We start from the raw sequence: 24,241 nt of genomic DNA on the forward strand, positions 1-24,241 counted from the left end.
CCAGCGTGTGCTGCATAGATCCAACATTCCACAGGTTGCTTCCTTTGATTGACACATTTTCAAACATTAGGGTTTTTTTTTTTCCCCTTAGCTGAGAATGTCAGGAATTATGACTAGCATAACAGATCATTTTAAATAAAATCTCTTAAATGGTCAGCATTTCTATGAAGTAAAACTGCTTCTCTAGGTGAGTTAGTTCAGCAACATTTCTCCAAAGTATTTTTGCCAAGACCACTTTGTCTTATGTATACAGGTTACTTCACTTTTCATTATGAAGATAATGTAGCATCATGGAGAACTATCAATATTATTTATATAGTAAGAGAAAAAGAATATGAGAAAAAGAAAAGAATATCAGTGGTTCTCAATTGGGGCGATTTTGTTCCCTGGGGGACATTAGGTGACATCTAGAGATATTTTTGATGATTAAGACTAGGGTAAGGGGTGCTACTGACATCTTGTGGATAGAGGCCAGGGATACTGCTGAATATCTTACAGTATACAAGTCAGCCCTCTTCAACAAAGGATTATCTGGTCCCAAATGTCAATAGTGCCCAGGGTGAGAAACCCTGTTATATATGCTACGATTTGGTAAATTAGGAAAAAAAAACGGGTAGAGGGAGCTAGAAGAGAAATAAAATGAAATGGTGATATTGTGGGTAATATTTTTCTCCACTTCCAATTTTTTGGTGATTTTCTATTATAGTCTTTAATAAAAATTTAGATTTTTGTAAGAAAATTTTTGGTGTTACAAAAATTGAGCTCTCTCAGGTATAGGTTGAAACCATATGCCTATCACTAAATGAATGTGTCTCTCTCACACGCTTCAAATTTAAACTGTCACGACTGGTTCCTTCCCTTGAAGCCATTGGCCAGTTTGTATTTACTGAGCATATTCACATTTTGTGTTTAGAAAATCATTGATGTATTCAAATTTCCAAGTTACTAAAACCTGTTCTCACTGTGTACACTCATCTGCGTTGATGGAGCGTTCCTAGTTCCAAACACCTTCTATTACATTAGTTGGTATTTAGCAGCTGTGTGAGGGTTGCTCTACCACACCAGCAGGCACGGTCATCAGAGGTGGACTGGTTATGAAAGTAACATCGTCAATAACGGCTAGTAGAAGAAAACATTAGTCTGATACTAAGATCTCACTGTCGAATCCTGTCCCTTTGTAAAATTTAATATTTTAGAGTTCAGAGTATATTGTTAAATACCAAAAACTGGTTACAAAAGAGCATGTATTACATGAAATCACATTTTTCATAGTTAGTACGTGGTATCCATTGTTGAATGAATGATTGTCTATTCCCTCTTTTTTTTTTTAAATGCCCACAGAAAATGTACCAGTGAAATTTAATTATATTTTCTTTCAATGTGCAGGCAGTGATGAGCAGCTTGGAAAATTAGTTTACAATGCTTTGGAAACAGCCACTGGCAGCTTTGTCTTGTTGTATGAGTGGGTTCTTCAATGGCAGAAGAAAATGGGTCCATTCCTTACCAGTCAAGAAAAAGAGAAGATTGATAAGTGCAAAAAGCAGGTAGGCATCCAAGATGGCTCACTGAGCAAAAGGACTAATCTCGAGCTTAAGGCGGTGACAAAACAAAATAGCTGTGCATTTCATTGGCCACCAAAGATGACCCAAAATGCTATGAGATCTGTTTAACCAGAGAGGGTGGTGGAAGACCATAAGTTTTCTCAGCCCCTGCTGCCTCTTTCAGAACTTCACAACACGGTCAAAACTTTTGCAGCTGCTTCTCAACCTCCTTTCTCAGCCTTTATTATTCCATTAATAGCTGTCTCTCCAACTGGGATTAAAGAGTACTTCATAACTGTGCTATTTGCAATCATTTGCATTTTCTCAGTTTTTTGAAATACTGCTTCACAACTGAATTTTTGGGGACTGGAGAATTTTATAGTTCTTTATAATACTGAGCTTAAGGAGAACATTTAATATTGCATATTGCAGTGTTACATAATAAAGGTTATAAAACAGTAGGTAAAGCATTGTGTTTGGAAATGTATGTGTATTTATGACAAAAAAAAAAAACCCTGGAAGTAAAGACACTGCAATCTTAACAGTTGTCTTTGGGTAGTGACCATAAAGATAAATTGTGGGGTTTTTCTTTTGTATTAGTACTTACTAAAATTTTGACAGTGAATCTTTATAATCAGGAAAACTTATTTTTAAATTAATGTTTCTTTTTTCTGGTGGCCACGTCGCAAAAGAAGTTGCTTTTGAACCTTGTCCATCTTTATGAACTTGTAGGTTGACCCTGTGGTTTAGGAGAGGACTCAGTTCAGGGCATATTCCTTCTCCTCTCCTTTGAAAGTGCATTTTCTATTAAATATTTCACTTCTAAAGTGAAACACTAGTTAATGCCTACCAACCCAGTTATCACCTTACTGGTTTTTTCCATACCAGATTCAAGGGGCAGAAACGGAATTCAACTCACTGGTAAAATTGAGCCATCCAAACGTAGTTCGCTACTTTGCAATGAATCTCAAAGAGCACGACGATTCCATTGTGGTGGACATTTTAGTGGAGCACACTAATGGGGTCTCCCTCTCGGCCCACCTAAGCCACTCGGGCCCTATCCCCGGGCATCAGCTTCGCAGGTACGCGACTCAGCTCTTGTCAGGCCTTGATTATTTGCACAGCAATTCCGTGGTGCACAAGGTTCTGAGTGCATCGAATGTCTTAGTGGATGCAGAGGGCACCATCAAGATTACAGACTACAGCATTTCTAAGCGCCTAGCGGACATTTGCAAGGAGGACGTGTTTGAGCAAACGCGGGTTCGTTTTAGTGACAGTGCCCTACCTTATAAAACGGGGAAGAAAGGGGATGTTTGGCGTCTTGGCCTTCTGCTGCTCTCCCTCAGCCAAGGACAGGAGTGTGAAGAGTACCCTGTGACCATCCCTAGTGACTTACCAGCTGACTTTCAAGATTTTCTAAAGAAGTGAGTATCATTGAGATTTCTCTCTAATTGCACTTTACTCCTATACTTTTGGTTGTGCTTGAATGTGCTAAACGTCTAAGTCATGTGTATAAGCTGAAAAGTGAACAGTATTAGAGTTAATTCTTTGTTCTCCCAGTCCTCTCCCACCCACATATGTTCTGTTTTCTCACTTATATTTATCATTCCCATAACTCCTACATTCTTCTAAATTCACTTGGGCTCTTAATAATAGGTTTTCAAACTACTTTTTGGGGACTGCCTGTTATACCCTAGGAAGTCAATAGGGATTGCTAGGAGGAGAAATGCCCCAGGTATTCCAAATGGAATACCTCTCTGTCCACCTTTGCTGCTGGTTCCTAAGGGGTCAAAGACAAGGCCTCCCATTTAGAAAACAGCTTAAGGGGCATTAATGTGAGCAGTAGGGAGCGGCTGTAAATGAAGTTGAAGCTTCACTCACTCGCCCTCTGTTCACCTCCTGCTGTGTGGCCGAGTTCCTAACAGGCCACAGACAGGTACCAGGGGTTGGGGACTCCTGGCTTGTGGGATCTTAGTTCTCCAACCAGGGATTGAACCCGGGCCCTCAGCAGTAGAAGTGTGGAGTCCTAACCAATGGACTGCCAGGGAATTCCCTGATTTCGTTCTTCAAAATGTCACCTTTAGCTTTCTGCCCTTCCTCATTGGTCAAAAATAACTTAGTAGAGGTTAGCAGTAGCATTATGTATTTTCACATACAACACTGCAAACTTTAAGTAGAACCTATCTTTTCACATTTAACAGTAAAAGGAAGGACTCAGTAGGTAAAACTTTCCTAGTTTTCCTCTTAGAGAAAAACTCTGTGCTATCAGGTTTTTTTAAATTTATTTATTTTATTATTTTATTTTATTTATTTATTTTTGGCTGCGTTGGGTCTTCGTTGCTGCGCACGGGCTTTTCTCTGGTTGCGGCGAGTGGGGGCTACTCTCCATTGCGGTGCGCAGACTTCTCACTGTGGTGGCTTCTCTTGTTGCAGAGCACGGGCTCTAGGTACACGGGCTTCAGTAGTTGTGGCACGTGGGCTCAGGAAGCTCCAAAGCTCTTCCCACATACCCCTATGCATCTCTTCCGTCTGGCTGTTTCTGAGTTATAGCCCTTTACATTAAGCTGGTAACCTAGTGAGTAAAATGTTTCTGAGTTCTATGAGCTGCTCTAGCAAATTAATTGAACCCAGGGAGAAGGTCGTTGGAATCCGGTCACAGCCTGGGCTTGCTATTGGTGTCCCAAGTGGGGATGGGGAAGACAGTAGTTGCGGCGCACGGCTGAGCACTACTGAGCGCAGGCTCAGTAGTTGTGCCACATGGGCTTAGTCGCTCCGCGGCATGTGGGATCTTCCCGGACCAGGGATCGAACCTGTGTCCCCTGCATTGGCAGGCGGATTCTTAACCGCTGCGCCACCAGGGAAGCCCACTCTGTCAGTTTTGAACTTGAGATCAGCACTATTTCTTATTCTGTTAATAATATGGTTGCCTTTAGATTGATTAGTATGTTTCTTTCTTCATAGAGTGGTTTGATAGACTGTGCTTGGTTTAGAAGCAGCTGTACAGTATTGTTTTACTACCTTTGCTGTCCAGCCCCAGTTAACAAAGGAAAAAAAAAAATCATTCCCAGACAAGTATAGCAGCATTTCATTTGTAGTTATATTTTTACTTATTGGTGAACATCCTATGGAGAAAGGTTTTGTTTCACATCAGTCTCTGTGATGGAAAAGAGCCCAGACTCAGAGCCAGACAGCTGGGTTCATATCCCACCTTTATCCCTTCTGGCGAGTGACTTAAACTCCCTACCCTGAGTTTCCTTCTCTGAAAAATGGGGATAACAGCAGAGTTGTCTCTTGTTATATTAATGAGGTGGATTTGGAAAGTACCTAAGGATGGGGCTGGTTGCCAGGAGAACCAACCACGTGATTAAGGGGTTTGGAACTGTCAGTCCCACCCCCATCCTCTGTGGAGAGGGGAGGGGCTGAAGGTTGAATGATCACCAGTGGCCAGTGAGTTAATCAGTCATGCCTTTGTAGTGAAGCCTCCATTAAAAGCCAAACAGGACAGGGTTCAGAGAGCTTCCGGGCTGGTGAACACACAGAGGTGTTGGGTAGGTGGCGGCCTGGAGAGGACAGGGAAGCTCCAAGGCTCTTCCCACATACCCCTATGCATCTCTTCCGTCTGGCTGTTTCTGAGTTATAGCCCTTTACATTAAGCTGGTAACCTAGTGAGTAAAATGTTTCTGAGTTCTATGAGCTGCTCTAGCAAATTAATTGAACCCAGGGAGAAGGTCGTTGGAATCCGGTCACAGCCTGGGCTTGCTATTGGTGTCCCAAGTGGGGATGGGGAGGGCAGTCTCATAAGACTGAGCCCTTAACCTGTGTGATCTGATGCTGTCTCCAGGTAGATAGTGTCACAATTGAGTTGAACATACGACACCCAACTGGTGTTGGGGAATTGCCTGTTGGTGTGGAGAAACAGCCCCTCCCCTCAGTAGAATTGGGTGCAGAGCCTTGTCTGTGGTCAAATAAAAAAGCAAGTTGAAGAATAATATGTACAGGATGATGTCATTTTTTAAAAATCAGTATCCACAAATTGAAACTATCTTTTGCTTGGACGTTTGTCCAAGACTTTATCCTTACCAGTAGTGTTTTAATATTTGGAAGGAGAAAGTATTCATGTGTTACTGATGTAATTAAAAATTAATTTAAAAAAATGGTTATGAAGAGCCTAGGGGCAGGACAGGAATAAAGACGCAGATGTAGAGAGTGGACTTGAGGACATGGGGAGGTGGAAGGGTAAGCTGGGGCGAAGTGAGAGAGTGGCATGAACATATATACACTACCAGATGTAAAATAGCTAGTGGGAAGCAGCCGCATAGCACAGGGAGATCAGCTTGGTGCTTTGTGACCACCTAGAGGGGTGGGATAGGGAGGGTGGGAGGGAGGTGCAAGAGGGAGGAGATATGGGGATATATGTATATGTATAACTGATTCACTTTGTTTGGCTCTTTAGTTCTTCTAGGCCCTTGTTAAACGTTTCTTGTATATTGTCCATTCTATTTCCAAGATTTTGGATCATCTTTACTATCATTACTCTGAATTCTTTTTCAGGTAGACTGCCTATTTCCTCTTCATTTGTTAGGTCTGGTGGGTTTTTATCTTGCTCCTTCATCTGCTGAGTGTCTTCTCATTTTGCTTAGCTTACTGTGTTTGGGGTCTCCTTTTCGCAGGCTGCAGGTTCATAGTTCCCGTTGTTTTTGGTGTCTGTCCCCAGTGGCTAAGGTTGGTTCAGTGGGTTGTGTAGGCTTCCTGGTGAAGGGGACTAGTGCCTGTGTTCTGGTGGATGAGGCTGGATCTTGTCTTTCTGGTGGGCAGGTCCACGTCTGTTGGTGTGTTTTGGGGTGTCTGTGGCTTTATTATGATTTTAGGCAGCCTCTCTGCTAATGGATGGGGCTGTATTCCTGTCTTGCTAGTTGTTTGGCATAGGGTGTCCATCACTGTAGCTTGCTGGTCATTGCGTGAAGCTGGGTCTTGGTGTTGAGGTGGAGATCTCTAGGAGATTTTCGCCGTTTGATATTACGTGGAGCTGGGAGGTCTCTTGTGGACCAGTGTCCTGAAGTTGGCTCTGCCACCTCAGAGGCACAGCACTGACTCCTGGCTGGAGCGCCAAGAGCCTTTCATCCACACAGCTCAGAATAAAAGAGAGAAAAAATAGAAAGAAAGAAAGAAAGAAAGAAAGAAAGAAAGAAAGAGGATAAAATAAAATAGAGTAAAATAAAATAAAGTTATTAAAATAAAAAATAAGAAAAAAAATTTTAAAGGTAAAGAAAAAACAGATGGACAGACCCCTAGGACCAATGGTGAAAGCAAAGCTATACAGACAAAATCACACACAGAAGCATACACATACACACTCACAAAAAGAGAAAAAGGGGAAAAAATAATATATCTTTGCTCCCAAAGTCCACCTCCTCAATTTGGGATGGTTCGTTGTCTATTCAGGTATTCCACAGATGCAGGTATATCAGGTTGACTGTGGAGATTTAATCCGCTGCTCCCAAGGCTGCTGGGAGAGATTTCCCTTTCTCTTCTTTGTTCGAACAGCTCCTAGGGTTCAGGTTTGGATTTGCACCCGCCTCTGCGTGTAGGTCGCCTGAGGGCGTCTGTTCTTCCCTCAGACAGGACGGGGTTAAAGGAGCACCTGCTTCGGGGGCTCTGGCTCACTCAGGCCGGAGGGGAGGGAGGGGCACGGAGTGCGGGGGCGAGCCTTCGGCAGAGGCCGGCGAGCGTTCTCCCGGGGAATTTGTCCCTGGATCCTGGGACCCTGGCTGTGGCGGGCTGCACAGGCTCCCCGGAAGAGGTGTGTGGATAGTAACCTGTGCTCGCACACAGGCTTCTTGGTGGCGGCAGCAGCAGCCTTAGCGTCTCATGCCCGTCTCTGGGGTCCGCGCTGTTAGCCATGGCTTGCACCCGTCTCTGGAGCTCCTTTAAGCAGGCTCTTAATCCCCTCTCCTCGCGCACCAGGAAACAAAGAGGCAAGAAAAAGTCTCTTGCCTCTTCGGCAGATCCAGACTTTTTCCCGGACTGCCTCCCGTCTAGCCGTGGGGCACTAGCCTCATTCAGGCTGTGTTCACGCCGCCAACCCCAGTCCTCTCGCAGTGATCCGACTGAAGCCCGAGCCTTAGCTCCGAGCCCCGCCCGCCCCGGCGGGTGAGCAGACAAGCCTCTCGGGCTGGTGAGTGCTGGTTGGCACCGATCCTCTGTGTGGGAATCTCTCCGCTTTGCCCTCCGCACCCCTGTTGCTGCGCTCTCCTCCGTGGCTCCGAAGCTTCCCCCCCGCCACCCGCAGTCTCCGCCCGCGAAGGGGCTTCTAGTGTGTGGAAACGTTTCCTCCTTCCCAGCTCCCTCCCACTGGTGCAGGTCCGGTCCCTATTCTTTTGTCTCTGTTTTTACTTTTTTCTTTTGCCCTACCCAGGTACGTGGGGAGTTTCTTGCCTTTTGGGAGGTCTGAGGTCTTCTGCCAGCGTTCAGTAGGTGTTCTGTAGGAGTTGTTCCACGTGTAGATGTATTTCTGATGTATCTCCGGGGAGGAAGGTGATCTCCGCGTCTTACTCTTCCTCCATCTTGAAGCTCCTCCCTCACTTTGTTATAAAGCAGAAACTAACACACCATTGTAAAGCAATTATACTCCAATAAAGATGTTAAAATAAATAAATAAAAATTAATTTTAAATTTAGGGGAAAATACAGTATCTTATACAAATGCTTTTATTGCAATCTTTTCTTGTGCTCTCAAAGTATGAAATTAGGAGTGCTTTACTTTTTAGCGTTGTGACATGAAAAAATTAAATGTTACCCTTTATGATACTTGCTGTCACCAATGTAAAGGTGTAGATTTAAGTCCATAATTCACAGTGATGGTTGATTGTTTTAAATACCTTTTTATAATTACGGTCAGGTGCTACTTGGGTCATTGTTATGAAAGCCAACTAGCCTATTAGATTAGTTAGAACAGTGATTCTCAGACTTTCTTGAGTATTGAAACCACCTGGAGAGCTTGTTAAAGCACAGATTACTGCAAAAACCCCCAGAGTTGCTGATTTACTAGGACTGGGGTGGAGAATTTGTATTTCTAACAAATTCCCAGGTGATACTGATGCTGCTGGTCGGGGACCCCACTTTGAAAAACACTGGGTTAAAGGTATGGCTTGTTTTCATTCATTAAACAAATTGTTTGTTAGAACATTAAACAGAAAGTTAGTAGGCTCAAGGAATGATAATTAAAAGAAACTAAGTGATAAAATGTGGGGCTTTTAAAAGGTTGTTCTTAATTGTTCCCAACATAGTTCAAACTGTGATGAGCAGGCTTCATCTGAAGTTTATCATAATGGGCCCCAGCCCTGCATCAGCTATCTAATTTGCTTTTCCTTTGGGAACTTTTATTTATGACTGTTCCCCAGAAACGCTTAGCTTAGCATGGCAATTCATTAAGCTGTTAGTGGGAGTGAAAATTCATGACCTGCTTGTGCTGTCTTATCCTAGACTTTTAAAAATATTGTTCTGTGAGCATCAGTCTTCTTGCCTCTAGAGACTGTACTTTTTTTTATTAATTCCCCCACTTATATGCAGCCTGGTGCTCAGCATGTAAATCCTGCAAGAAGGTTTATTAAATTCACTTATGAGCACATTTTGGCCCATAGTAACATGAATTCTCTAATGTGTATCTTTTAAAAATAAACCCATAGTTAAAAGCCTTGGATTAATTAGTTTAGCATTTATTTTGTGCATCACTGAGATTCTTTTTTCCTCTCACTGAGGTGTGTCTGCTTAGATGACAAGGAAAGATGGAGTCCTCAGCAGTTGTTAAAACACAGCTTTATAAATCCTCAGCCAAAAATACCTTCACTGGAACAAAGTCCCGAAGGTGAGTCTGTTACCGTTCTTTTCTGATAGCCTATTTAACATAAATTATTTTGAAGGTATACGTAAACTTAAGACTGGAAAGGACTGCATGGATCATTTATTTTATCTGTTTTATGCTGAGCTATACATAAATCCATTCATTCAGTGTGTCCTGTATACGTGGAAGTGTTTTGCCATCCTGGTTTTTCCCGCCTCTTCTGATGGAGTGTCTGGTGGTGGAGCCTCTTAGTGTGGGGTAACCCTTCTCATCATGTCACCCTTATTACTGCCTTGGAACTAGATTTCCCTGCTGTTACTCAAGTAGCAGATGCAGGAGCCTCAACAGAGACCAGGATGATCAAGAGACCTGGGTTTGGCTTCTGGCTCTGTCGTTCAGTCATTTCTTTACTCTCAGTTACCCCTACCTGTAAACGTGGGCTAACTGTATATTTCTACCTACTTTAAGGAGGACAGGGTGAGGAAAGTATTAAAGAGTCTGCCAGGTAAGAGGTACTTTTTAAAACTCCCTGGTTGGGGCCCTTTCCTCCCCTGCTTGCATGGTCGTTGGATGTTGCCGCTCTTCCTCTATTTTTAAAGCCTCAGTTGCCTCTTACCTTTTGTTTTATCTCAGATTCTGGAGGACAAGACTACGTGGAGACTGTTATTCCCAGCAACCAGCTACCCAGTGCTGCGTTCTTCAGTGAGACACAGAGACAATTTTCCCGCTACTTCATTGAGTTTGAAGAATTACAGCTTCTTGGCAAAGGAGCTTTTGGAGCTGTCATCAAGGTGCGATACATAGTTGTCGCCAGTCCCTTTTAAAGCTCTTTCCCTGTTCCATTTCTGCGTACTTAAGGACTTCTGTTTTGAGAGTAGGGAGGGAAGTGAATATGACCATTTGAAACAATAATCTTCCCCTTCGTGGAGTTAAAGGCTTTATTTAAAGTTACACTAGACACATTAAGAACACATCATTCCTCTTCCCTTGCTTGATGTAGTGCGTTAACGTGAAAACCACATGATTATAACTGCACTTCACGTTGAATTAAGACCTCTGCATGAAGAACCTTTTTGTGTGCTTTGGTTTAGAAAGAAAATTGGACTCTTTTTCTCCCATTTGCTTTTACAATTGCTGTAGCTAAGAGGGTTACAGGGTTAGAAAAGAGATGGAATTCAAACTGAGAAATGGCCCCAGATGGTCTTGATGGCTTTTATTATCGAGCTATTACTGAGCTGGAAAACTAGTGATGTGTTATTTTGTTGTTGTTGTTTGTTTCTTTGTAAGGATTTTTTAAAAAAAATTTTTAACATCTTTATTGGAGTATAACTGCTTTACAATGGTGTGTTAGTTTCTGCTTTATAACAGAGTGAATCAGTTATACATATACATATATCCCCATATCTCTTCCCTCTTGCATCTCCCTCCCTCCCACCCTCTCTATCCCACCCCTCTAGGTGGTCACAAAGCACCGAGCTGATCTCCCTGTGCTATGCGGCTGCTTCCCACTAGCTATCTATTTTACATTTGGTAGTGTATATATGTCCGTGCCACTCTCTCACTTTGTCCCATCTTACCCTTCCCCGTCCCTGTATCCTCAAGTCCATTCTCTAGTAGGTCTGCGTCTTTATTCCCGTCTTGCCCCTAGGTTCTTCATGACCATTTTTTTTTGTTTTTTAGATTCCATACATATGTGTTAGCATATGGTATTTGTTTTTCTCTTTCTGACTTACTTCACTCTGTATGACAGACTATAGGTCCATCCACCTCACTACAAATAACTCAATTTCATTTCTTTTTATGGCTGAGTAATATTCCATTGTATAAATGTGCCACATCTTTTTTATCCATTCATCTGTTGATGGACACTTAGGTTGCTTCCATGTCCTGGCTATTGTAAATAGAGCTGCAATGAACATTGTGGTACATGACTCTTTATGAATTATAGTTTTCTCAGGGTATATGCCCAGTAGTGGGATTGCTGGGTCGTATGGTAGTTCTAATTTTAGTTTTTAAGGAACCTCCATACTGTTCTCCATAGTGGCTGTATCAGTTTACATTCCCACCAACAGTGCAAGAGGGTTCTTCCCTTTTCCCCACACCCTCTCCAGCATTTACTGTGTGTAGATTTTTTCATGATAGCCATTCTGACTGGTGTGAGATGATATCTCACTGTAGTTTTGATTTGCATTTTTCTAATGATTAATGACGTTGAGCATTCTTTCATGTGTTTGTTGGCAGTCTGTATATCTTCTTTGGAGAAATGTCTATTTAGGTCTTCTGCCCGTTTTTGGATTGGGTTGTTTGTTTTTTTGATATTGAGCTGCATGAGCTGCTTGTAAATTTTGGAGATTAATCCTTTGTCAGTTGCTTCATTTAAAAATATTTTCTCCCATTATGAGAGCTGCCTTTTCATCTTGTTTATTATGGTTTCCTTTGTTGTGCAAAAGCTATTAAGTTTCATGAGGTCCCATTTGTTAATTTTTGTTTTTACTTCCGTTTCTCTAGGAGATGGGTCAAAAAGGATCTTGCTGTGATTTATGTCATAGAGTATTCTGCCTATGTTTTCCTCTAAGAGTTTGATATTGTCTGGCCTTACATTTAGGTTTTTAATCCATTTTGAGTTTATTTTTGTGTATGGTGTTAGGGAGTATTCTTTTTTTTTTTTTTAACATCTTTATTGGGGTATAATTGCTTTACAATGGTGTGTTAGTTTCTGCTTTATAACAAAGTGAATCAGTCATACATAAACATATGTTCCCATATGTCTTCCCTGTTGCGTCTCCCTGTTAGGGAGTATTCTAATTTCATTCTTTTACATGTAGCTGTCCAGTTTTCCCAGCACCACTTATTGAAGAGTCTGTCTTTTCTCCACTGTATATTCTTGCCTCCTTTATCAAAGATAAGGTGACCATATGTGCGTGGGTTTATCTCTGGGCTTTCTATCCTGTTCCATTGATCTACATTTCTGTTTTTGTGCCAGTACCATACTGTCTTGATTACTGTAGCTTTGTAGTATAGTCTGAAGTCTGGGAGCCTGATTCCTCCAGCTCTGTTTTTCTTTCTCAAGGTTGCTTTGGCTATTTGGAGTCCTTTGTGTTTCCATACAAATTGTGAAATTTTTTGTTCTAGTTTTGTGGAAAATGCCATTGGTAGTTTGATAGGGATTTCATTGAATCTGTAGATTGCTTTGGGTAGTATAGTCATTTTCACAATGTTGATTCTTCCAATCCAAGAACATGGCATATCTCTCCATCTATTTGTATCATCTTTAATTTCTTTCATCAGTCTCTTATAATTTTCTGCATACAGGCCTTTTGTCTCCTTAAGTAGGTTTATTCCTAGATATTTTATTCTTTTGTTGCAGTGGTAAATGGGAATGTTTTCTTAATTTCTCTTTCAGATTTTTCATCATTAGTGTATAGGAATGCAAGAGGTTTCTGTGCATTAAGTTTGTATCCTGCAGCTTTACCAAATTCATTGATTAGCTCTAGTAGATTTCTGGTAGCATCTTTAGGATTCTCTATGTATAGTATAATGTCATCTGCAAACAGTGACAGCTTTACTTCTTCTTTCTGATTTGGATTCCTTTTATTTCTTTTTCTTCTCTGATCGCCGTGGCTAAAACTTCCAAAACTATGTTGAATAATAGTGGTGACAGTGGGCAACCTTGTCTTTTTCCTGATCCTAGTGGAAATGGTTTCAGTTTTTCACCATTGAGAATGATGTTGGCTGTGGGTTTGTCATATATGGCCTTTATTATGTTGAGATAAGTTCCCTCTATGCCTACTTTCTAGAGGGTTTTTATCATAAATGGGTGCTGAATTTTGTCGAAAGCTTTCTCTGCATCTATTGAGATGATCATATGGTTTTTTTCCTTCCATTTGTTAATACAGTGTATCCCATTGATTGATTTGCGTATACTGAAGAATCCTTACATTCCTGGGATAAACCCAACTTGACCATGGTGTATGATCCTTTTAATGTGCTGTTGGATTCTGTTTGCTAGTATTTTGTTGAGGATTTTTGCATCTATGTTCATCAGTGATATTGTCCTGTAGTTTTCTTTCTTTGTGACATCTTTGTCTGGATTTGGTATCAGGGTGCTGGTGGCCTCGTAGAATGAGTTTGGGAGTGTTCCTCCCTCTGCTGTATTTTGGAAGAGTTTGAGAAGGATAGGTGTTAGCTCTTCTCTAAATGTTTGATAGAATTCGCCTTTGAAGGCATCTGGTCCTAGGCTTTTGTTTGTTGGAAGATTTTGAATCACAGTTTCAATTTCAGTGCTTGTGACTGGTCTGTTCATATTTTCTATTTCTTCCTGGTTCAGTCTCGGAAGGTTGTGCATTTCTAAGAATTTGTCCGTTTCTTCCAGGTTGTCCATTTTATTGGCATATAGCTGCTTGTAGTAATCTCTCATGATCCTTTGTATTTCTGCAGTATCAGTTGTTACTTCTCCTTTTTCATTTCTAATTCTATTGATTTGAGTCTTCTCCCTTTTTTTCTTGATGAGTCTGGCTAATGGCTTATCAATTTTGTTTATCTTCTCAAAGAACCAGCTTTTAGTTTTATTGATCTTTGCTATCGTTTCCTTCATTTCTTTTTCATTTATTTCTGATCTGATCTTTATGATTTCTTTCCTTCTGCTAACTTTGGGGTTTTTTTCTTCTTTTTTCTCTAATTGCTTTAGGTGTAAGGTTAGGTTGTTTATTTGTGGTGTTTCTTGTTTCTTAAGGTAGGATTGTATTGCTGTAAACTTCCCTCTTAGAACTGCTTCTGCTGCATCCCATAGGTTTTGGGTCGTCGTGTTTTCATTGTCATTTGTTTCTAGGTATTTTTTGATTTCTTCAGTGATCTCTTGGTTATTAAGTAGTATATTATTTAGCCTCCATGTGTTTCTATTTGTTACAGATTTTTTCCTGTAATTGATATCTAGTCTCATAGCGTTGTGGTCAGAAAAGATACTTGATAGGATTTCAATTTTCTTAAATTTACCAAGGCTTGACTTGTGACCCAAGATATGATCTATCCTGGAGAATGTTCCATGAGCACTTGAGAAGAAAGTGTATTCTGTTGGTTTTGGATGGAATGTCCTATAAATATCAATTAACTCCACCTTGTTTAATGTATCATTTAAAGCTTGTGTTTCCTTATTTATTTTCGTTTTGGATGATCTGTCCATTGGTGAAAGTTGTGTGTTAAAGTCCCCTACTATGATTGTGTTACTGTCGATTTCCCCTTTTATGGCTGTTAGTATTTGCCTTATGTATTGAGGGGCTCCTATGTTGGGTGCATAAATATTTACAATTGTTATATCTTCTTCTTGGATTGATCCCTTGATCATTATGTAGTGTCCTTCTTTGTCTCTTTTAATAGTTTTGTTTTAAAGTCTGTTTTGTCTGATATGAGAATTGCTGCTCCAGCTTTCTTTTGATTTCCATTTGCATGGAATATCTTTTTCCATCCCCTCACCTTCAGTCTGTATGTGTCCCTAGGTCTGAAGTGGGTCTCTTGTAGACAGCATATATATGGATCTTGTTTTTGTATCCATTCAGCCAGTCTTTCTCTTTTGGTTGGAGCATTTAATCCATTTACATTTAAGGTAAATATCAATATGTATCTTCCTATTACCATTTTCTTAATTGTTTTGGGTTTGTTATTGTAGGTCTTTTCCTTCTCTTGTGTTTCCTACCTAGAGAAGTTCCTTTAGCATTTGTTGTAAAGCGGGTTTGGTGGTGCTGAATTCTCTTAGCTTTTGCTTGTCTGTAAAGGTTTTAATTTCTCTGTCAAATCTGAATGAGATCCTTGCTGGGTAATCTTGGTTGTAGGTTTTTCCCCTTCATCACTTTAAATATGTCCTGCCATTCCCTTCTGGCTTGCAGAGTTTCTGCTGAAAGATCAGCTGTTAACCTTATGTGGATTCCCTTGTATGTTATTTGTTGTTTTTCCCTTGCTGTTTTTAATATTTTTTCTTTGTATTTAATTTTTGATAGTTTGATTAATATGTGCCTTGGTGTGTTTCTCCTTGGATTTATCCTGTATGGGACTCTCTGTATTTTCTGGACTTAACTATTTCCTTTCCTATATTAGTGAAGTTTTTAAACTATAATCTCTTCAAATATTTTCTCAGTCCCTTTCTTTTTGTCTTCTTCTTCTGGGACCCCTATAATGCGAATGTTGGTGTGTTTAATGTTGTCCCAGAGGTCTCTGAGACTGTCCTCAATTCTTTTCATTCTTTTTCTTTATTCTGCTCTGCAGTAGTTATTTCCACTATTTTATCTTCCAGGTCACTTATCTGTTCTTCTGCCTCAGTTATTCTGCTATTGATCACTTCTAGAGAATATTTGATTTCATTTACCATGTTGTTCATCACTGTTTGTTTGCTCTTTAGTTCTTCTAGGTCCTTGTTAAATGTTTCTTGCATTTTGTCTATTCTATTTCCAAGATTATGGATCATCTTTACTGTCATTATTCTGAGTTCTTTTTCAGGTAGACTGTCTATTTCCTCTTCATTTTTTAGGTCTCGTGGGTTTTTACCTTCCTCCTTCATCTGCTGTGTGTTTTTCTGTCTTCTCATTTTGCTTAACTTACTGTGTTTGGGGTCTACTTTTCGCAGGCTGCAGGTTCGTAGTTCCTGTTGTTTTTGGTGTCTGCCCCCAGTGGCTAAGGTTGGTTCAGTGGTTGTGGAGGCTTCCTGGTGGAGGGGACTAGTGCCTGTGTTCTGGTGGATGAGGCTGGATCTTGTCTTTCTGGTGGGCAGGTCCACGTCTGGTGGTGTGTTTTGGGGTGTCTGTGGCCTTACTATGATTTTAGGCAGCCCCTCTGCTAATGGGTGGGGTTGTGTTCCTGTCTTGCTAGTTGTTTGGCATACGGTGTCCATCACTGTAGCTTGCTGGTCGTTGAGTGGAGGTGGGTCTTGGCGTTGAGCTGGAGATCTCTGGGAGATTTTCACTGTTTGGAGCTCAGTGGTCTCTTATGGACCAATGTCCTGAAGTTGGCTCTCCCACCTCAGAGGCACAGCCCTGACGCCTGCCTGGAGCACCAAGAGCCTGTCATCCACACGGCTCAGAATAAAAGGAAGAAAAAAAGGAAAGAAAGCAGATAAAATAAAATATTAAAGTTATTAAAATAAAACTTATTTTAAAAAATGTTTTTTAAGTAATAAAAGAAAAAAAAGAGGAAAGAAGAGAGCAACCAAAGCACAAAGCAAATCCACTAATGATAACAAGCACTAAAAGCTATACTAAAAAAAAAACAACAAAAAACAGACAGACCAAACCCTAGGACAAATGGTAAAAGCAAAGCTATACAGACAAAATCACACACAGAAGCATACACATACATACTCACAAAAAGAGAAAAAGGGAAAAAATATATATTTATATCGTTGCTCCCAAAATCCACCTCCTCGATTTGGAATGATTCATTGTCTATTCAGGTATTCCAGAGATGCAGGGTAAATCAGTTTGATTGTGGAGATTTAATCCGCTGCTCCCGAGGCTGCTGGGAGAGATTTCCCTTTCTCTTCTTTGTTCACACATCTCCCGGGGTTCAGCTTTGGATTTGGACCCGCCTCTGCGTGTAGGTTGCCTGAGGGCGTCTGTTCTTCACTCAGACAGGACAGGGTTAAAGAAGCAGCTGACTGGGGGCTCTGGCTCACTCAGACTGGAGGGGAGGGAGGGTTACGGAGTGCGGGGCGAGAGGCCAGTATGACATTGCAGCAGCCTGAGGTGTGCCGTGTGTTCTCCCGGGGAAGTTGTCCCTGGATCACAGGACCCTGGCCATGCCGGGCTGCACAGGCTCCCGGGAGAGGAGGTGTGGATAGTGACCGGTGCTCACACGCAGGGTTCTTCGTGGCTGCAGCAGCAGCCTTAGCGTCTCTTGCCCGTCTCTGGGGTCCGCGCTGTTAGCCGTGGCTCGTGTCCGTCTCTGGAGCTCTTTTAAGCAGTGCTCTTAATCCCCTCTCCTCGCGCACCAGGAAACAAAGAGGCAAGAAAAAGTCTCTTGCCTCTTCGGCAGCTCCAGACTTTTCCCCGGACTCCCTCCCGCCTAGCCGTGGTGCACTAACCCCCTGCAGGCTGTGTTCACACAGCCAACCCCAGTCCTCTCCCGGGGATCCCACTGAAACCCGCGCCTCAGCTCCCAGCCCCCGCCCGCCCCAGCGGGTGAGCAGACAAGCCTCTCGGGCTGGTGAGTGCTGGTCGGCTCCGATCCTCTGTGCGGCAATCTTTCCGCTTTGCCCTCCGCACCCCTGTTGCTGCGCTCTCCTCCGTGGCACCGAAGCTCCCCCCTCCGCCACCCACAGTCTCTGCCCGCGAAGGGGCTTCCTAGTGTGTGGAAACCTTTCCTCCTTCACAGCTCCCTCCCACTGGTGCAGGTCCCGTCTCTATTCTTTTGTCTCTGTTTTTTCTTTTGTCCTGCCCAGGTATGTGGAGAGTTTCTTGCCTTTTGGGAGGTCTGAGTTCTTCTGCCAGCGTTTAGTAGGTGTTCTGTAGGAGTTGTTCCACATGTAGATGTATTTCTGATGTATTTGTGTGGAGGAAGGTAATTCCACACCATCCTGAAGCTGCTCCGTGATGCATTATTAAGGTGTGCTGCTGTTAGGCCTTCCCTTACTTATTCCAGGCTATTTGGGCAACTTTTATTATCATCTGCCCCTTAAGAGAGAGTTTTCAACTCTTTCTGTGTAATTTAAGTATTTTGTTTGAATTTAAGAGTCTCAGATTACTGTTATCAAATCCATATGAGATATGTCATCTTACCCATAAGAAAGTAGCGCATGGGCTTCCCTGGTGGCGCAGTGGTTGAGAGGCCACCTGCCAATGCAGGGGACACGGGTTCGTGCTCTGGTCCGGGAGGATCCCACATGCCATGGAGCGGCTGGGCCCGTGAGCCATGGCCGCTGAGCCTGTGCGTCCAGAGCCTGTGCTCCGCAACGGGAGAGGCCACAACAGTTAGAGGCCCACGTACCGCAAAAACAAAACAAAACAAAACAAAAACAAAAAAAGAAAGTAGCGCACCATGAATAGGGCATGAGTCTGTTTCGGATTCTGAGAGTATTATTAGGAAGCATTACCTGTATCACTGTGGAAGGCCTTTTACATTGAAAAAAGAATTACATTAGTTTTTCTACAGAAAGACAAACTTAAGCAGGTTTTCCAAAAGAAAGTCGTAATATCATGGGAAATTTTCAACTTTCTTCTTGAAAGTATAGCTATTACGTTTAGGTGATTAAATAGGTCTACCTTGGGCAGACAGATATCCTGATCAGGTAATCATAGTTATCTTTAAGAGGAGTGGATGATTGAAGTTTATATTGTCCCTTTATAATTTTGATCAACTCCTTTAACTTTAATTTTAGATTCTTGAATTCCAAACATGATCAAACTTCATTTCCTTTCAAGTACTTAAAACTAATTAGTAAGCTCATATAACAAAAACATCTTAGTAACTTAATCCCCCATGTTTTTCCTGTGGTTTCTCCCTGTGAGAACCCAACAGTCCTCACACCCCATCTCTATTTTCAGGTTAAGGTAGGGCCATCTCCTCAGAGATCTGGAATTTCATTAGCAATTGGACCCATTACTGTTAATGCACCTTTGCATTTTAGTAAATGAATTCCTAGGAGTTCTAGTGTAGCAAGCCCCACACCCCAGTCAGTGACACATAGTGTTACCAAACCAAAATTGGGTCAGCTCACCCACTCACAGTAAAGCCAACTTACTGACACTGGGATTTGATAGAGGATTTTGCAGCATTTATTGCAGGTACCAAGCAAGGAGTACGGGCAGCTAATAACCAAGAGACCCAAGCTCCCCAGTGGATTCCAGGGAAGCATTTTTAAAGGCAAGGTGAGGGAGAGAGTTGCAGGGTGCGTGATCAGCTCGTGTACCATTCTTTGATTGGGTGACGGTGAGGCAAGAGGGTGGTGTCACGGGGCTTAACATCATCAGTTAAGATGTTAACTGGAACCAGACCAGTTCCAGCCAGTCTGGGGGCTACATGCTCATGCTCCTCATGCAGTTAGATTCTTCTATCTGGTGGAGGTTTTAGTTTTAGTATCTGTAAAACAACTCAGGGACATGCATCAGACATGTTATCTATGTCCTTCAGGAAAGAACTAAAGATTCTGTGACTGTTACATGGCTGATTCACTTTTTAAATTGTTACCAATTCTCCTGGCCCAACTGCTATTTTTTTGTCACTACATGTTCACATTCTTTCAGTCATTATTGAGCAGCCTTTTGTGACTCGGGAGGCCTGGGAGAATAAAGCTTTTCTACAAACAAGACACAGGCAGAGGACATGGTGGGCAATTTGTCCTGGGAAGGCCCCATAGGGTCCTGCTTGGTTACAATAGCATATGTGATATGTACTGAGATATGAGGTTGAAAGACAGTGCCACAACTTCCCCACAGTCCTCCACTCTATTAACGTGGCAGTAAAAGAACACACGGCTGTCATTTTTTGGGAGCACATTTCCTATTTGCGGCTGTGTGCCAGGTGGCTCATGAACCTTGTCTTTTAATCTCATGACATTCTTATGAAATAGGTATTATCCCATTTTGCAGATGAGGGAACCGATGCTGAGAGAAGTTATGTCATTTGCCTGAGGTCACATACTTCACTAAGACATTTCAGCCAGCATTCAGACTGACACCTGTTTTACTCAAAAATGTACTTTGTACCACTATTTCTGTACCCCAAAAAAGATAATCTGAAGCTCACTTTTATAGTATTCCTTTCTCATTCCTAAAAGTAGTTTTTGGCATAGAAGCCTATGAGCCAAATAAGAGAATGATGCTCTCTTTTGTAACCAACTAGTTTCTCCCTCTGCGATGGGCAAGTTGTTAGTTTCCATCACTTCAGTTGCCCTGCATGGTTGGAACTGGAAGGTTCAGAAAACAAAATTTTATAAAAAATACTTCAGTCGACCCAATTGCATAGCCAAACTGCCCGGGATAAGGATGCCTCTATGTAAAATACGGAGATTTGGCCTTTGAAACATTTTCTTGTATTTTTCTTGTGTTTTTCTTTTATTCTCAATTGTATTGTTCTAGTTTCCTTACATAACATCAGTTGTAAATCTTCAATCTTAGTAATAAAATCGATGGGCAGTAATTGTGTTAATGCCAATTACTTTATTTACTGAACACCTTTCTCTGTGACACCTTGATACAGGTGCTTTACTCACATCATTTCATTTAATCCTCACAGTCGCCTTTGAGGTAAGGGAAGTGGCATAAATGCCATTTTATAGATTAAAAAATCGAGTTTCAAGGAAATTAAGTCATTTGCCCAAGTTCTTTATAAGTTGAGAATTAGAATTTGCATGCAGGTTGTTAAAACTGTTGCTTAGTTTGTGTTTGGTGACTTTAAGTTTAAAAAAACAAGTGGAGAGAAACTAAAATCACCTTCTAAAAATTTACACTGAGTTTGGAAAATAATTTTTTAAAAACAAGGTTAAAAAAGCAACAAGGTTTACTTGGAAATTTAGATAGCAGATGTAATATTGGGAAAGCAGGGATATAATTGTCAATAAAATGAATGATTAAAATGGAGATTATGTTTTCCCCAGAGTCTCTTAGCAGGCTTTATACATTTAGCTTGGGGTGAAATGTTTTCTGTTTTTGGCAGTCACGACTTTCTTCAGCTTAAGAACTTCAGACACGTGGTCCTCGACTGTAGCTGTGGGTTCAGACTCAGAACTCCGGGTTCTCCTTGGGAGGGGATGGGCTGACACGGTAGGAATGCCAGTCGGTACAGGGTTTGGAGTGGCTGACCTGCCGGACCCCTCTCCTTTCTCGTTCGTGCGGCAGGTGCAGAACAAGCTAGACGGCTGCTGCTACGCGGTGAAGCGCATCCCCATCAACCCGGCCAGCAGGCACTTCCGCAGGATCAAGGGCGAGGTGACGCTGCTGTCGCGCCTGCACCACGAGAACATCGTGCGCTACTACAACGCCTGGATCGAGAGGCACGAGCGGCCGGTGGGCCCTGCGACGCCGCCCCCAGACGCGGGGCCCCAGGCGCTGGACGGGCGAGCCTTGCCCCGACTGCCCATCGGCGACAGCGACACGGACGGCCCGGGCAGCGTGGAGGCGGCCGCGCCGCCGCCCATCCTCAGCAGCTCGGTGGAGTGGAGCACATCGGCTGAGCGCTCGGGCAGCGCCCGCTTCCCCGCCGCCGGCCCGGACTCCAGCAGCGACGAGGATGACGACGAGGAGCACGACGGCGTCTTCTCACAGTCCTTCCTGTAAGAGTTCCCGGGCGCTGCTGGCTCATCCCCGCCAAGCCCAGGCCGGGGCAGGGGAGGGACTTGGTTAGAAATCCAGTCCTGTGGACCATGATGAAATACATGTATATGCAACTCAGTTTTAGAGAGTAACCAAATTCAGTCCAAGGGTTTTTCCCCTGTAATATCTTCAAGAGATCTCCAAAATCCAAGCCCTGGAGGAAGGAAAAATAGAAACTTCTTCCAGTCCCTCCTCTTAATACATTTAATAGGATTTTTAAAAGAGCATTCTTTTTAGATAAGGGCTTCCGACTCTGTGGAGCATAAAGGAACTAATTTGGAGTCTTGACATAGGACCTACTGCAGTTCTAAAAAGGGTTACCAAACCAGTAATTATGATCCTAAAATAAAGTTTAACGCATCTCAGGGCTTCCCAGTTGGTGTAGTGGTTGAGAATCTGCCTGCCAAGGCAGGGGACACAGGTTCGAGCCCTGGTCCAGGAAGATCCCACATGCCACGGAGCGGCTGGGCCCGTGAGCCACAATTACTGAGCCTGCGTATCTGGAGCCTGTGCTCCACAACAAGATAGGCCACAGTAGTGAGAGGCCCACGCACCGCGATGCAGAGTGGCCCCCGCTTGCCACAACTAGAGAAAGCCCTTGCACAGAAACGAAGACCCAACACAGCTATAAATAAACTAATTAATTAATTTAAAAGATGTTAATAAAGTTTAACGCATCTCAGAATCCACCCTGGTCATTTACATTCATGTTTTATTTCATTGTATCCATTTGGATACAGTTTATCATAACTCTGAGCTATTGAATTGTAACAGGGAATTTGGTTTCTTTAGTCTTTCTCTATTTCTCTTTTTAAGACCTGCTTCAGATTCTGACAGTGATATCATCTTTGACAATGAAGATGAGAACAGTAAAAGTCAGAATCAGGTAAATATATAAATAGAAGTTACACCTTTTTATTCTTCATGGGATGGGTACATAAGCAAATGTTTGATGTTATAAACCTCAGGTAAAATAGTAAAGCCTTAATCTGATATGCAGATATAGAAACTGTCGATTTTAAAACATGATTTTTTAAAATAAGCTACTCATAGGGTTACTTATAGGTCTTAATTTATCCACATAATAAAAAGAGAAGAATAAATTGACATGCTGGGTTTTTTTTGTTTTATTTTGCTTTTAGTGAAAACCACTTCCTAGAGGATTTTAGGAAACATTATGTGGTTGGGGATGAGGGTTGAATGCAAATTAATTGAGTAACTGAACAGCCTAATTGTGGAGTTATGTAGGTCTCTCTCACATCAATTAATCTTGATGACTTACTCTCATAAACCGTCCTCTGGAACAGTGTTGTAACACTGTGGGTTATGATCCTGTAATGGGTTATGAAATCAGTTTCAAGGGTTACAACCAGCTTCATTTTATTTTATTTTTATTTTTTTAATTTATTTTTTTCATTTTATTTTTAATGCTGTAGAGAAGAGTAAAGAATACCAAAATGTGTCACACTAGTAAAGGTAAACTCTCTTCGTAGAACTTGTCTCTTATGAGTATATGTATTAGGTGTAATATAAAATACAACATGGTGTGAAAGATTTGAGAAACGCTGCTCTAAGCCTTGGATCCCACTCAATTCTGTATATTCCTGCATCCAGGCCAGCAGAGCCCCTCAGTGCTGATGGCTTGGAGTCGGTGTGAAGCTTTGTAATTTCCAGGGCTGTCAGTTATTGCTAGAGAAACCTTCTGCAGCTGGGGATTGGATGCAGTGACTTTACTACCAGGCATAAAAATATAATTACAAGCAGGGTGCATTCATAGCAGATAAAAAGAAGTCTAGGGCTTCCCTGGTGGCGCAGTGGTTGAGGGTCCGCCTGCAGATGTGGGGGACGCGGGTTCGTGCCCCGGTCCGGGAGGATCCCATGTGCCGCGGAGCGGCTGGGCCCATGAGCCGTGGCCACTGGGCCTGGCGCGTCCGGAGCCTGTGCTCTGCAACGGGAGAGGCCACAACAGTGAGAGGCCCGCGTACCGCAAAAAAAAAAAAAAAAAGTCTACACATAGACTGTCTTAGATAAGCAGTTAAATGGGTTTGAATGAGGTTTGAATGCTTTAGCCAGCACTTTTTTTTTGGCTGCGCCGAGCAGTATGCAGGATCTTAGTTCCCCAACCAGGGATCGAATCTGTGCCCCCTGCAGTGGAAACACGGAGTCTTAACCATTGGATTGCCAGGGAAGTCCCAGCATTTTTTAAAAGTACTTCCCTTTTCTATTAAAATCCCCTTAACCCCTGAGGAAGTTTAAGGAATAATAGCACAAGTAGTCTAACTGCTTTGGTTTTAGCATTAGTTATGCATATAATCATTATGGGGGCACCAAATTTACAATTCTGGTTTTTCTCAATTAAGGGAGGTATCCCATGGGCATTCTAATTGATGGGTAGAAGCCTCTAAGAGATTAACAATCTTGTACAGATAATCCCCAGAATAAATAAATGATTCAAGAGTAGAACTGAGGGAATTCCCTGGCTGTCCAGTGGTTAGGACTCTGAGGTTTCACTACAGACGGCCCGGGTTCAATCCCTGATCGGGGAACTAAGATCCCACAAGCTACGCAGTG

At 42.3% G+C, this 24,241-nt stretch overlaps 1 protein-coding gene across 6 annotated transcripts in view; it reads left to right on the forward strand.

Moving 5' to 3' along the window:
- EIF2AK4 (eukaryotic translation initiation factor 2 alpha kinase 4) overlaps positions 1-24,241 on the forward strand; it is a 115,048-nt gene that overhangs the window by 38,882 nt on the left and 51,925 nt on the right. For all 6 annotated transcript variants that reach the window (XM_019935275.3, XM_073800730.1, XM_019935274.3 and 3 more), the window contains 6 exons: positions 1,387-1,544; positions 2,430-2,965; positions 9,298-9,404; positions 10,014-10,171; positions 21,197-21,630; positions 22,487-22,556. In XM_019935275.3, coding sequence (XP_019790834.1) covers positions 1,387-1,544; positions 2,430-2,965; positions 9,298-9,404; positions 10,014-10,171; positions 21,197-21,630; positions 22,487-22,556 — 1,463 coding nt within the window. The remainder of the gene's footprint in view (positions 1-1,386; positions 1,545-2,429; positions 2,966-9,297; positions 9,405-10,013; positions 10,172-21,196; positions 21,631-22,486; positions 22,557-24,241) is intronic.

This window comes from Tursiops truncatus, chromosome 2, assembly GCF_011762595.2.
Source record: "Tursiops truncatus isolate mTurTru1 chromosome 2, mTurTru1.mat.Y, whole genome shotgun sequence".
Taxonomy (NCBI): domain Eukaryota; kingdom Metazoa; phylum Chordata; class Mammalia; order Artiodactyla; family Delphinidae; genus Tursiops; species Tursiops truncatus.